This window comes from Gallinula chloropus, assembly GCF_964237585.1.
Source record: "Gallinula chloropus genome assembly, chromosome: 17".
Lineage (NCBI taxonomy): Eukaryota > Metazoa > Chordata > Aves > Gruiformes > Rallidae > Gallinula > Gallinula chloropus.
This window is the reverse complement of record NC_140102.1, coordinates 4271664-4287191: the sequence shown is the minus strand read 5'-3', so window position 1 is coordinate 4287191 and position 15528 is coordinate 4271664. Positions and strand designations below refer to the sequence as shown.

The window sequence follows — 15528 nt, the reverse complement described above, 5'->3', positions numbered from 1 at the left end:
AAAGCATGTCTGCTTTCTCCAGCCGGAACATACTGATCTCACGGAAGACATTACCTTCCCCTTACAAACCAAGCCTCACTTGGAGCAAGGCTGCGGTGATCCTCAGCAAGGCAAAGGGGCCCAGCTTACCCCGTATCTGGGAGGGGCAGGTGAGGAATAAAAACACCTAAGAGATCCACTTTGCTGCTGCTGGTGGTAATGGGAAAAAATCCAGAACCTGATACTGGGGTTTGGCACATCAGTTACTTCATCTGCACAGATCATGGCCCGAAACAAGGCCTTGGAAACGTCCAGAAATGGTGTTAGCTTCCCAACCACAGCCCAGGGGAGAGAGCCAATATAACCAGTAACTTTGGGGACACACTGAATTCGCACCATCACAGACCCGTTCCACATCTCAGCTCCACCGCTGCTCCGAAACCGGGGATCAAGAGCTACCCACCACCTGAAAGCAACAGCCATGGCTGCAACGTGGCAGCTACATCCCTTGGGACAGCCAGGCTGACACCCAGCACACGAGCAAAGCCCTATCCTACCACCTACCCTTTGTATGGAGGGTTCTGTGAAGCTCTCTACTGTGTAACAACTAGCTCCATCTGCAACATCACAACAAAAGCAGTGCTAGCACTGTTCCTTGGATGAGCAAATCGAGCTCCTCCCCATGAAATGACTGCAACAATGAGGAATGGGGTAAGGGGTAAGCAAACAACTCCTAGGATACTCTGTCTAAACAATAGCCAGCGTGTTTAGTAATACTGGGTTCACGTGGTGCATCTCACCCAAAGAGCTCACCCGGCTTGCAAAGCTGCCCTAGATAAAGTATCGAACGACCGTGTCAGGCACTGAGTCAGCAGCACAGAGAGAACCACACATCTCCCTCTCCAGCTCTGGTCACTGGGACACGGGACCTGTCGCCATGTGTGGGCCACCGTGCTGGGGACGTGGGTCCTGCTGCCACACATGTGGCCACTGCGCTAGGGACATGCACAGCTCAGAGCTGAGCAGAGCCCTCTGGCTCTGCACCCACCTTGCAGAGCACTGGAGGAAGGGAGGAAGCTTGCAGAATAAGCCCTGAGACCAGAGGACGTGCTGAGCAAGCAGGAAAAGCAGGGTGCTGCCAGAAGCAAAGTGCAAGCCAGTGTCTGCAGCAAAGGAGCAGAGCAGGGATCAGCCGCCAGCACGGGCTGCATCCTGACGTGCAGCTTTAGGTCCCATCAGCCAGGCAGAGGAGGTGCCAGCAATCATGGAGCTCAGCACAGAGTCTCAGGAAGGTCTTTATCAGCCATTCTAGACTGATTTACACCATCAGGGCCCAGTGCTGAACTCTACTATTGCTGCCTTTGCACGGACACAAGAAGTGGTTTTACACCAGTAAATAGCCCAGATATGGAAGTGTCCAGAGTTCACAGCCAAAGAGCAGCCCCAGCTCTTGATGTCTGCCCTAAACCAGCACAACCCAGAACAGCTCCTCCAACACACCAAGGCTCATGGCAATGCACAGATCGGCTGTGTGAGCTTCACCACAACCTTAATATCCACAAGCAGTTTACAAACTAGTCCGAGGATGCCTGCTCAAGCACAAGGCCAAAGGACTGCCATAAACCCCATTTCCCAAGCCGCAGGGCTTGTGCTACACCCCAGGCTTGCCTTCTGCTCCCAACCACTTGAACAGCGCCGAGACTCTCCCAGTCCTGCAGTGGGCTCCATCAAACCCATTCTGGAAACAGCCCCCGTGAGTTCTGAGCAACTAATCCCAACTCCACTGAGTCTCTCACCAGTCAGGAACACCACATTTTATTTTTTTTTTCTTTCTTCCAGACCCTGAAATTACCAATGGCTCCACTAAAAGCATAATCTTGTCTGGCTGAATTGTATCTCACAGCTTTCTCTCTCTCTCTCTTTCATTAACAAATGTTTTAAGCCCCATAAAACGCACATAATTCTTGGAAATGTGTCACAGACCAAGAAGCAAAAGGCAGCCCCTGAACTCACCGGCTAATGCCCCAAGAGCAGCTTTGCCCATTAGAAACAAATAGCTGAGACAATACGTGGTTTTCCGGTGAGAAGCAGAACAGAACTGCTGATGGAAATAATGTGCAGACAGAAAAGCTGTCCTGGTTTCCTCACGTCTTTGGAGAGGGATGTTTTTTGTTTCGTGGCCAGCAGTTTGTTTTCCCCGCCAGCCACCCAGCCCAGCCTTCCCCAAGTGTAGTCTGGGGTTCAGAGCCACCACAACGCATCCCGGTGGCATGGAGAGCAGGCTCCTGGCTGGTCAGAATTGCCACAGCACCTTGGAGGCATCTTTCCCAAGGCAACACACTACAGAGGGCTAAAGGAGAGCAAGCCCATGTGTTGGGTGCATTCCTCATGGTCTCTGAGATCAAATGTAGCTCTTAAAAAAGCTGCTCCATCCCATCCAGCATCAGCTCACTGTTCCTAATCAGCAGTTCCTGCAAGCCTCTCCCCCAGGAGATGCAGTCAGGCCTCCCTTGGCTTCTGAACTACTCCAAAATTAAGCGTCCTTCTCATTCAAGCCAGGTCAGAGAGATCTCACGCAATGCCCATCAGTACTGTATGAACAAGAGATGTCTGAATGTCCTGGCACTCTCAAGCCAGAGCTGTCCTGCCCTCATGTTATTCCTGCCAGCTCCCACAGTGATACAGACACCCCGCTGTGGTCCCAAGTAAGGATGCTGACTTGCTTTTCCTTTCACTGAGGGCTCAGACCTCTCTGAAGCCCGGCCTGCAGTTGCTGCCTGGTCACCCAGCAGGACTTTCCCACCAACCAGGAACATGTCTAAACTCAAGGTAAAGAATCAAATACAATTTACCCCAACAGAGCATCTAAGTCCAACCAACCAGGCACACGAGCGAGGGATTTCTCTTTGCAACACTTACTGCGTGCAGAGGGGACAATTGCAAGCAAACAATTTGCTTTGTTAAATGAGGCTGGGACAAGGGAGGCTTTCCTGGGGAAAATTCTATTAAAAATCCACTGGGAAATGATTCAAACCCTTCAAACACCAATATTAAATAAAGAGATACAATAAATGAGAAAGGTCAAGTAAAAAAATCGAATCAGAGCACAGTGTCCAGACATGACCATCCCTAATTCACCTACTCAAGCTTCTGTGGTCTCCTGGTGGATCTTACAGCCCAGCAAACACAAGCCCATGGCTGTAGTTGAGTTACAGGCAAAGCTGATATGCTGCTGTTTCTCCACAGGGGTCACCCCATCTCTGTGCCTATCTCCCCACCCCACCAAGCACTGTTTGATGCCTCAGGAACCGCCATCCGCACCAATTTCAGTAGAACCTCAGAGCCTCAAAGGCAGCTCTACGCAAGCCAAGGGGATCCCAAAACACAGACAGAACACCCAGCCAGCATCCCAGGCTGTCCTCCCCTTACCTTTGAGAGGTCCTCTGTCCCTCCCTGCTGGCTCTGGTTCAGGAGAGGCGAGTGCCGCATCAGCGGGTCCTGCAGCAGATCCAGGCGCGGTCTCTTGGTTTCAATGAACTCCAAGTCCGACGGCTTGCTCAGGTCAGAGAGATAGGAATGCGCCTCGGTTCTCAGGTGCAGCTCCTGAGATCTGGGGACAAAGGGAAAGGAGCTGTTCAGAACACAAAGAGCTTCTGATCTCCCCTGCTCTACGACCGCAAAGCTCTCGAGGACAGAGAGCTCAACTTCTGCCCACTTCCCAGAAGAAGGCAGGAAGGGAGGCCAGGCAGACCCAAACATCTCAGATCTCCTCAGACACAGGAGGCCACTTCATAAGCTCAGTTGCTGGGGCACAGTGCATCTCCTGGCCTCACCTGGGAAGAGCAGGATGTGGGGCACAGCACCACCGCCATCCTCCAAGCCGGACAGACCACGCTGCTGTCCCCTTCCTCAGCACTGCCACTGTGGCACCTGGAAAGGCCTGCTGCCACCTCCTGCCCCACCACATCTGATGGGTGGCTGTCCCCACACCAGGACAGTTAATGAGGCTGCTGCTTCAAGGATTCTCTGTCACATCACATGGGTCTGGCTAACGAGAACAAGCCAAAGCTCAAAACAATCCTCAAACCCAACCCATAAATTAACCCCTGTGGCCTCTAAGACTGGGCAGAGCTTCCCTCCTGCCACGTTTGGCTTATTTAGCCAAAGGTACCTGCGCCACTGTTTATTTTTAGCACCTTCTATAGGAATACCAAAGATTATATGCTGGGGAAAAAGTGCATACTCCTCAATGCTAGACAACAGGGAATTATTTTTCCAGGATGGGGGAGGAAAGAAGCTGGCCACATGTAGTTGCATGTCTCTGACACAAGCCCGGCAAGCCGTAAAAGCGATAGCAACTGCACCGACAAGTCATGTTGGGCTCAAATATCTTTCACTTGTTAAACATGATGCAGTTGGTAATACCTGGAAATTGAGTTTGGTTTTGCTTTTCTTAAATAAATGTAAAACTTTTTTTTGTCTGGAGCTCTAATTTTCCTAGTAGGATTTTCCTGGGGGAACTGTAAAGGGATCCTACAAAAATACCTTTTACTAGGCCCATGGATCTGCTTTGCTGCAGCAGCTCCAAGGGTGTGTTTTAAACACTTCAGGCAGAAATGTCTCAAAAAAATAAAAACAAAATGAAGCACAGGAAATTTGAAGCTTGGGGGAAAAAAATTAGGGCTTTTTTCTTTTTTCCTTCTTCTTTCTCCTTTAAACAAGCTTGTTCGAGTTCTCCTGAGCTGGGTGGTGAAGTATCCTCCCCAGTCACCGATCGCTAACAAACAGCTTTGAAGCTGCTTGAAGGGGAGGAAGGGAGAGGATGTTTTGTGAAGAGCAAGCAGAAAAGACAGGGGGTCTCAAGCATTGTTTGGCCCCCACCTACAAACCACAACTGCTGAGGTGGTGGCTGCCCCCTCCCTGGAGGTGTTCAAGGCCGGGTTGGATAGGGCCTTGCACAGCCTGGTCTGGTGAGAGGTGTCCCTGCCCATGGCAGGGGGTTGGAGGTTGATGATCTTTGATGTCCCTTTGAATCTTAACCATCCTATGAATCTATTTTAATTTTTATCTAATTAAGTATCTGGGTGAGAACGACAAAAAAGGGAAGGACCCAGAGCTCACCAAAGCATTTCCAAGGGCTCTAAGGGCTCTGGACCACATAGAGAGGAGGCAGTGGGGTGAAAGCCACCTTCCAAGGGACATCACCTCCAAACTAAGCCCTCTACCCTCCCCTGCAGCACCACACCAAACAGCCCTGCTCCCAAGATACAGGGATGTCTGTCTTATTTTTATTATCATTATTATTTTAACATCAACAGCAGGCCCAAAGCATGTGCAGGCCAAACCCCGCTGCTGTGGGTTTGGCACGGGTGGCCGGTGCTGGAATTCAGGCAACAGCTTTGCTGCTGACACACAGAAACAGAATCTGGCTCGTCCTCTTCCTCCTCCCCAGCAAAAACGGGATGACGGGAGAGCGGGAAGGCTCTGGCACCGCCTTCCCCGCCCCGATCCCCAGCCCACAGGAGAGCGAATGCACAGCTCCCACAGCAAACTTTTCAGAGAAGACCAGCTCTTAAATCTGGCACCGAAGCACAGCTCGCTTCACCTGCAAACGCTTTCACACCGAATGATCCTCAACTTTCTCAGCAGGGCCCAGAAATATCTCCTGGCACCTCTCAAGTTTCCTGCTGGCTTGTCCCAAGGCCTCGGCTGCCGCAGCTGCAGGCCGACATTTTTGGGCTCCGCTGTAAAACCCAGTAACAATAACCAACTGTTGAGAGCTGGGCAGGTGTTAAAATATTCTGACACCCAAGGTCCTGCTGTACCAGGGCAATTAAAAATCAGATTTATTTATTTTTGCTTCTTCCCACCCCTCACCCTTTTTTTTTTCAAGGCTGTGTTACGAAGAAGCCGCTAATTGCCACAGGACAGCTCTGAAACCTCTGCAGCTGTCAGGAACCCAACACAACCCGACACGGCTGCTACGCTCAGAAGGAGGAAAAAAAAAACACCAACCCAACAAAACAACTCTGTATTTTCAAGATAAGAGCAACACTCAGCTTTACAAAGGCAGCTCCTTACAGCGAGGCAGGGGCCATGCCGGGGAAAGCAGCTGCAGTGTTACAGGGTGCTATTTTATTTCCATTTCCACATCCACTGGAACTGCTGTTAACTTTATCCACTGGAATTTCCAGCCGCTCCCGAGATCGTTTTACCCAACACAACCCGCTCAGCCTGTCCTGGCTGCAAACACACACAAATACTGGTGCTCGAAGCCTTCACACCTTCCGTTCTTTACATCCACACCTGCAGCCAGCTCTTTACAACCAACTTCTATACAGCGAGGATGTTGCTGTCAGCGTGAAAACAGCCCTGCCTGAAAAACCCTCCCATTACACAGAGTTGTGGGGTTTGCTGCATTTTCCGAATCATTCCCACCTGGCTGGTTTATTCCAGAGATTTCTACTTTGCTAAAAGGGAAAGGGGAGTTTTTAATTACACGTGAGTTATGCATAATTAAATGGAATAAACCACGATGCACCGAGGCTGGGTGCCCGGAGTTTACCCCGATGTCCAGCCATCCGCACACAGCTCTGCTTTGGGCAGGTCCGAGTCCAGAAGACCAAGATAACCCAAGATTAGACCTTTGGTTTATTACTAACCTGACAAGCTAATCGCACCCTGCCAGCCACAGAGCTATGTTGCTCATTCACTGGGGCTGGTTCCTCGTCAGATTCACGTGGGCTGGCAGTGAGGTATGAGCAGCTGAAAGCCTACAGCAAGTGCAGGGCACCTGCAGCTCACTCCAGCATGCATGGGTCCCCAGGACCTGGGAAAACATCTTCTACTACATAATACCTACACCAGAACTCGCTGAGCATGAGATGGGCTGGAAAAAAAGGGTTTGAGTGCTAGCTGGTTATAGAGGAAGCTGAGAGCATCTCTCTCCTGGGAGGGAGGAACAAACAAAACATCCTGAGCTACCCTTGGGGGTTGTAAGAGCAGCTCTAATAAGATCTAAATGGATCTTACTGTTATCATTTCTGCTTTGCTGAAGACAAATCAATGGACAAGTACAACCCTCTCGGGAGGTCAAAGAGGACCAAACCCAAGCCATCAAGCCACCTCAGGAGCACACCACTCTTCAGAGCAGCACAACCCTTCTCTGGCTCTCCAAACCTCCCTGTTTCTCCATCAGCTGAGAAGCAGAAGGTGGCAGCAGGAGGAACAACTGCTCTTCTGCAACATCCAGCAAACCCAGCTTGACTTCAGGAAGACGTGCCTGCCGCACCAAGGGCTTGAAACATCAGCAGCAACTGAGCCAGCTCCCACCAACTTCTCAAAGGCACGTTTTAAATTCTGCTCCCATCCACAAATATTGTTCCCTACATCACGGGGCCAAACAACATAACCAAGCTGGAAAACTGGCTCTTGCTGTCTCTTGGAACCAGAACCAAGATAAACTATAGACCTCACTGCAGCTGTTTATTTCCTCCTGCTCAGATGGTTTGGTGGGAAACTGTCTCCAAAAATAAGGTGGGTTTTTTTTCATTTTTAAAAATGCCTCCAGCCCCCACAGGTAGAGACAGACAAGAAAATGCTTTTGAGCACCAGTAATATCGAAACCCGTTGCTGTTGAAGGGAATTATTTATAGGCAACACTAAGATTTCTCAGAGGTTTCAGCATCTGCTTTATGGCTAATGATAGCAAGGGTGGGCAAATTGAGATCTGTTAGAAGAGAGAAACCAGGTTTGCAGGAGTACACGTGCAACCAGGCAGCTAAAGACAGACATAAAGGGCCAGCTGAAATATTCCCTCTGTCGTAAGTGGAGGGGGAGAAAAACCACCACAAAGGCCATGGGAAGCGCAGACCATCTGGGTGGGGAAGGTGGACTTCCAGCACCCTCAACCAGCAGCAGGATTGAGTCTTCACAAGCCAAAAAGTGTGGACCAGCCTCAAGCAGGATGCTTCGCTCACTATGTGGTCCAGCCCAAGGACTCCCAGGTCCCCGCAAGGTCTTACCGAGCGGTCCCACGTGCATCCTCGTGATGCTCCGGCTGCGGATTCCCACACAAGGGCAGGAGGTTCAGCCACCCAACACACCCCCTCAGCCAACTTCTTCCAAGCCAACTGCAATTTAGACAAGAGCAGATGCTGTGTTTAAAACTCGCATACTGAAAAGCCCCACACGCAGAGCCGGAATTATTCATGGACAGGACCAGCAGAGGCTTTATCGCCGTGCCACGCAACGGCATTGCCTCACTCAGGAGGGGAAGAAGTATTTGTGTGTCTCCACAAGCTCCCCCACACGCTCCTCATTCACCTCTTTCTCCAGGCACCCAGAATCTGTAGCCCCACTGGAAGGTTCTCTTTGGCTGTCCTGGGTGGTTGAAGCACTCCCTGGACTCATTCCTGGGGGCCATCCCCATGTTTCACCAGGCATGCTGCACACATTGCAATATCGCCTTTCCTCCCCCAAAAATAAACGTGGTTCAAGATTATGCACGGGAAAGTTGCTTTGTTAACATTCACCTCTCCACCCCAGCCAAGGCAAAGCCCAGGTTTCACCTCAAACCTCCCTGTCAGGGCACACTGCTCCAGTCCATGCAGCCTGGGGTCTCCAATATCTCCTCCTCGCTCTCCGTGCCCTGGACATGCCCCATATCACACCGGAGCAGAGGGTACTTGTGAGACAAGGCTTCATGCTGACACCAAGCATCCACATCCCAGCATCTGCCCCTTCCAGCTGTTATCTTCCCACATTCATTTACAGGGAGGAAAAAAACCCCCAAAGCTCCCAGAACATCATTCCAAGTGTGAAAAGGCACAAAAGATGCACGGTCACAGAGATTTCAGCCACACTGCCGCTCAACTCCTGAGAAAAGGGTCACCTTTAAAAATGGAAACTTAATTAAAGACCATAAATAACATCAGATGGGTCACACCGTTAACTCTGGAGCAGTTGGTGCCATTTGGCCCAGCACAGATGAAGACCAAGAGTTGCAAGTTGATTTCCAGCAGCCACGCACACCGCTCTGGCTTCCCACCGCTCCCCGGGCTCCTCAGCCAGAAGGATTAATCACATTCAATAAGCACAGTAATTAGGCCTGCTCTCATGCTATACTGCACATGGCTATCTCGGGTGGCTGCAGGAACACAGCAGCTGCTCAACGTATCCTAAATGTCATACTTCAGATCAACGCCGAGCAAACTCGTCCAACTCTTTGTTACTGTTAAAGCAGGAAGGCTCTGGAGAAGGAGCACGGTCTGGAGAACTGGGAAAATAGTCTCCTATGAAAATAGTGAGTCATCTTACTCTGGAGAAAGGCAGAATATGCTGTGTTAACATGCATGCTGCTTATTTAAAGCCATGTTTTCTGCCAGAGAAGCCATTATCCGCCCCAGCACGCCCACGTTAATAGGGAATCTTGCTCTAAAATCTTATGAGAAATCAGAAAAACCCAGTTCCTTGGTTTTTCAGCACCCTCCAACACCACTGGCACCTGCCATTTAACACTCAACCCAGTTTTTCTCACTTCTTTTGCGGACCAAAATATATATAGAAGAGGAAAAAAACCCGCCTAATGCTTGTCACCTTGCCAGGACATTCCTCTGCAAGTATTCATGGTACGACTTGTACCAACAGCAGATCCTGAAATACTTTTCTCCTCGCTCCTGCAGTCCAGTTGGCACAGCCAACCGAACAAGCTAAGGGGAAGCCTGTGGATCCTTCCAAGAAAAAGCCTGCTACCAAAAAACACCAGCAAGGAAAGCAGCACATCCCTGCAAAGCCAGTGCCAACTTTCCCTGCAGTGACAGGCTCAGTGTGGTTCAAGTTCTCCCCCATTCTTTCAAGCCAGAGTTGATGTGAAGGGGGTTCAAGTTGCTATCGACCCAGCACAGGGTGAGGAGGACTCTTGGGGCTTGAAGAAGGACAGTCTGCAATCGCTCAGCATCTCCTGGAGAAATGGGCTGTCCAGGCTAGGAAGCAGGAGGAGCCATGTCACCCCCAAGAGAAGAGAGCCCACAATGGTGTGACGCTTCAGGAACTGGTTCTCCCCATCCTGCCTAACACCCCAGGCTCAGGTGTGGGGACATCCAACTGCCCAACCCTGACACTCAATGAGCTGCTTCTTCAAGGAGCCCCAAAATGTGTCACCACATCAGTACCCCATTTCTTCCAGCAAGTTACCACTCAACAGCTTTTTGCCACCATCACCAGACTCAAAATGCTTTGCCAGTGGTGAAATGCTTGACTGCTTGTTGTTCCCTTTTCACTGGGCCACGACTAGTGACCATCATCCTGGTGGCTACAGCCAGGACAGACAGCAAACTTGCAATGCTGTAGAAGACCATCTAAGCAAACCTAGATGATTTCTGCAGGATTTAAAGCATCCATGGAGTCACACCTCCAATACCACCTGCAAAGCCAGCCTGCAGAGGCTTTAAAGATCCGACCAAGGTGAAGGCAAACCCAAACTGGGTGACAACCACCCAAAACCAGCACAAAGTGAATCTCTACCCACTCCAGGAGAGGAGGGTGAGCAGCAGCCATCCACCGAGCAGGTGGGCTCCAAGGAACTGAGACCAAGCAGCCTGAGGGTTGAACCACACTCTCTGTCTGCAGGCACTGCTCTGGATCCACACAACGCAGAGTGCCAGCAGGGCAGGGATGTCCATCTGGGCACACACACAGCTTGATATCCAGCACTGTCAGTCACTTGAGCCAGACTCACAAATTGGTATCTTTAAGGAGGGGAGTGATCCTGGAAGAATATCAGCCACTACAGCCAACAGCACACAGGCTGCTGCTCCTGGGCACCCAAAGCAACAGGGGACTGGAAGGGTTCCCCTCTACCAACACTTGCTTCGAGGGGAAGATTGTCTCATGCCCACCACCACTGTGTGCCAGGGGGGTACCCAACAGGGAACCAAGGTGAGAACCTTCCTTTCAGACACAGCACCTCCCTGTGCTTCCCTCTATTGACTCCTGTACCCGCATTGCGGACATGACTTGTTTGCCTTCCGTTGCTCCCTCCTCCCCAGCCCCTCACACTGAGAGCCAGCTGCCTCTGCTCGAAACCATCAATCCAGCCCAGGAACAAAGCCAAAGCACTTACAGATGTGCCCAGCATGAACCTGCCAAGGGGACTCAGCTGCAGAGATTGCTGCTTTCACCACCTTCCTTCGCTGGGGCTTCGCTCTGTACCAGGCAGAGCCAGAGCTATTTGTTGGGTGGCCATCAATGACCAACTCAACCTGCTCCAGAAGCTCCTGGGTCTTACCCCCAAGCATCCAAGGAACCCTCAGGTGAGCAACCCTGCACTCCAAGGGCTCCACTTACAACACATCAGGTGCTACTTGAGAGCAGATCCTCACCCCATGAGAAAGCCAAGTCCCCACAGCATGGATTTGTAAGGGCAGAGCTGGAAGATGCAGAGAAACAGCAGCTGGCTTTGCAAAAACAGAGTAAAACCTCCCAAGCCCAACGCCACCCAGTTTGAATACTTCAATAATTAATTACACCAGATGGAAAATTTCTGCATACTCCCCCCACCCTGTACCCCTAGATGCCCCCTCACCTCAGTTTTTCTGAGTCTGTATCCCAGCAGTCAGGCACAAGATGCTAACAGAGATGAACTGAAGTGACATCTTTAGTTTTATTATCCAGCTTAACTTTTGCCAAAGCTCTATTGTTTTGATGTTACAGGGGAAAAAGGACAACACACAAGTTGGGCCTGTTACAAAGAACATTTCTTTTTATATCATGCCAAAACTTCACCATTCCAGCTGCAAGTGAAGCAATCCTGAAAGCATCTGGATGTGTACCTGGACCTGACAAACTCGATTAGAAGTTCACCCACATGCAGGTGACTGTCAACACAAAAATAAGCTCAGAGAGTCTGAGACATTTGTAAGCCAAAACAAGATGCTTCAATAACCACACCAGATGAGGCAGGTGGTAAACACCAAGGCTTGCAGTTGGGTTGTTTCTTTTAATTATATGAAAGAACCAAGATAGGGTTTTTTAAAAAGAAATAATTAAAAAATAGCATCTTCAGACCTCGAAAGCTTCGTTTTGCTGGAGAGCAGAACTGGTTCTCCATTTTGCAATCCGTAAGTAGCATGAAAACCAAAACCAGGCAGGAGCACATTGCTGGGTCCTCTTTATCTCCCCGAAATTTGGCTAAATCTGACCCTCTTCCAACTTAAACATCTTAGTCCCTGCTAGGAAATGAAAGCACTGAGACATCAAAGCCAGCCAAGGCAACGTACCACGCTGTGAGAAATGACCAGTCCTCGGAAGCAGCGTTGCCCTCCATGCACGCAGGGGCCACCAGCACAATCCTAAGAGCACTTTCAGGAGGGCAGATGCAAAACTCACTCTGGAGGTTGCTTTTTGCCTCCAAACTCTGCTGGGTTTGTTTCTGCTGAGCACCAAGCCAAACCCACTAGGAAAAAGAGGGTCCTGTCTGCATGTGCCTTACACATCCTGCAGAGTCCTTCTCCTCTCCCTGAGAAATTATGAGACACAGATTCAACTCTGTGACTCTACACTGGTTTTATTCTCAGCCTAAGGAATAAGCATTAAAAAGCAAAATAAATCCTTTGCAGAGGTCTACTGTAGCAAGGTCTTATTTCACTTCCAGGTCAACTTCTTCCACAACCACTAAGCATCGATGCAGAAGAGAAACTGAGAGAGCAGTGTTTTGAAACAGAGAGTGACTGATGGCCTTCAGAAGGGCTCAGCTCCTGTGGCTAAAGCATCTACATGATTTCCAGCCACACAGCGCTGGCTTGAGTAGCCTGGGAGGCTACGGAAGAATATGGGACACAGGAGAGCCACAAAGACAGCAGACAGGAAAAACAGCAGCTCAGAGAAAGTTGTGAGGGTAACACAGAAAGAGAAACAGAAACAATGAAAGCAGGGAGGAAGAGGAGAAGAGGAAGCGGAGACGAGCAGTGGAAATGAGCTCTTCTCACTCCTCCCTTCAGCCTCGGGAGCCACAGACCAAACCAACCACACAGCTTTATTTTCTGTAACGAAGAAAGCCAATGCAACCAGCGACAGTGACACAGAGCCTCACAGAAGTGAGGGGGTTGGGGTTTTTTTGTTGTTTTGGTGGTTTTTAAGGTGGCTTTAAAACACATGACAGTCCAAGGGAAGAAACCAGAAGGCAAAGGTGCCATCTGCACTAGCACACCAGAGCTAAAAGCAGCACAGAGACTAAGCACAGCCAGTACCAACACCCATCCTCACAGTGCCCAGGTCCCAGGCAGCCTCCTCCAAACCTCAGCGCAAAGCACACGCTGAGGCAGTCGGGATGCCCACGGCCAAGGGGAGGGAGGCAGGGAGCCCGTACCTTTCATTGCCTGGCTGGAACTCGGAGAGCAGGGATGGCCTCCGCCGCTGCGGCTGCATGATAGACCCCGGCGGGAGGTGGGAAGCAAAATCCCTGGAATGATGCTGGTACTCCAACAGCGCCACGTCCTGCAGGAACAAACGCAGAAGAGCTCGTTAGGCTGGTGGCAGCTCGGAAGAATCATAGAATCATAGGGGTTGGAAGGGATCATCCAGTCCAACCCCCCTGCCAAAGCAGGGACAGGTCGCACAGAAACCATACAGATAACTCCTCTTTCAAAGCCCTGGGTGTTGGACCACAGGAAGCATTCCCAGTAACCCCCAGTCCTGCACCACACAGAGATGGGTAGCTCAGCCCCCGTGCAACCTGCCTCCAAGCCTGTTACTGGGGCTGCTGGCAGGCTTGCTCCCAGGATGCGACCCCAGCAAGCTCAACCCAAAAGGTTTTTTGGCATCCAAGCAAACCCAAGGGGAAGAACAGGTAAGAAGAAAATTAGAAGTCACGGGGATACCGTCAGCTCCAATCATCGGCGCAGCGGTACGGAGACAGGGACAGAGAGAAAGGAAAGGAGAGAAATCACAAATGTTATCTTGAGAGTGTCCCTTTAAACACAGCTCCTGGGGCTGAGCTCAAGGGGTTTGAAAGGACAGTTTGCTACTTATTATGTGCGAGTCCCTTTTGTTCCTTGACCCTTGGAGAGTACAGTACAGTATGTTCCTGATTTTAATTAAATAAGAAGCCCTCCTGCTCTGTGCCACAGACTGATTCCAGCAACACTATTTTAGCAGCTACATTCAACCGCTATTTTTTATTTGCAGATAGATACTTGACCAGAAGACTAATCATCTAATTAACTAAGACCTTCAACAATGGCATAGAAAGCCCTGTCACAGAATATCCCTGGTAACACTGACACACATTTACATTACAAGACCCAACCAGTCCTACCTCTGGAGGATATTCTGAACAGTTCTCAACTGGAATAAAATAAAGCTCCAACCCCCTCAAAAAGAAATTTCAGAGCCTAAAAAATAAATCAATTTAATCAATAAAGTGGGTGCAGTTAGGGGTGTGGGCAAGGAACTCTGATCAGATGTAGTGAAGATGGACATAGCCCAGCACCAGGGAAGCTGGAGAAGTGCCCCAGCAAGGCACTTGGGAGCTGAGATAACAACAACCTGCACCTTGAGACCCCAGACTGTAAGTGAACAGATGCCATGCTCTCCTCCAGGCAGGAGGCAACATCAATGCCCAACATCTTTGGACACCAGAGGGTGAAACCAGAGGCTTGTGCAATGGCTTTTTGGAAAGCCAGGCAGATGACCAGAAGTCTCAAGCACTCAGTCCCGGGAAGCAAAGGAAAGGAGATCCCCATTCAGGTGCTCACACAAAAGCTGACAAGGCCAAACTACCAGATGGAGGAGAATGGGGAATGGTGGTGTCCGATGGACACCTCTTCTTGTGCCTAGAAAGGTGCACTGGTTTTTGGGAGGAGGTTCATTTCACCCCAGGTGTGGCACAGCTCTTTTGCTGGTCTGAGCCATCATGGGAAACACTGGGAAGCAGGGACCTCTGCCAGCCCCAGAGCCCTGTTCTCCACCTCCAGCCTGGCCATTTCAGAGCTTGGCCCCTGGGGTCTTCAGACTGGTTCTTGTGACGTAAGGACATTACTGGGACAACACCTGCTCCTCCTCACAGGGATGTTCCACTCCTGCTGGAAATCCAGGTGATAAGGGAGGATGCTACCCTGTGGTGCTGCTGCTTCTTCAGCCACACAGGAGGTTCTGGGGGGCTGCAGGGCAGAATATGCTGTGGGTCCAACCACAGATGGGACAAACCTGCAGTGGAGGAGCCTGTCAGCTCCAACAGTCCCAGCCAAAGCAGAACTGCTGCCTACAACGAGCTTCCCCATGTTCACACTTGTCCCAGTTTTAAATAAAAATAAATAAATTATATATATATACACAAAAAAGAGCACTGCAGCTCCTGACATCCACCTACAAAACAAACACACCATGTCTGGGAAGACACACCAATAGGCCCACAACCAGGACCGTCACCTTCTGTGGGTGTATAAACAAGAATTACCCGTCTGGGAGGCTCCAAGGCTGTGCCCTTGAGAAAAGGATTTCAAAAAAGGCTCTTGCATGTCCCAAGAACCATCTGCTTTTCCTTCTCCCCCT

General features: G+C 50.3%; 1 protein-coding gene across 1 annotated transcript in view; it reads right to left on the bottom strand.

Moving 5' to 3' along the window:
• NCOR2 (nuclear receptor corepressor 2) overlaps positions 1–15528 on the bottom strand; it is a 245299-nt gene that overhangs the window by 142781 nt on the left and 86990 nt on the right. The window contains exons 3-4 of the mRNA XM_084272224.1: positions 13346–13473; positions 3409–3589 (exon numbers count right to left, since the gene is read on the bottom strand). Of these exons, the coding sequence (XP_084128350.1) occupies positions 3409–3589; positions 13346–13473 (309 nt within the window). The remainder of the gene's footprint in view (positions 1–3408; positions 3590–13345; positions 13474–15528) is intronic.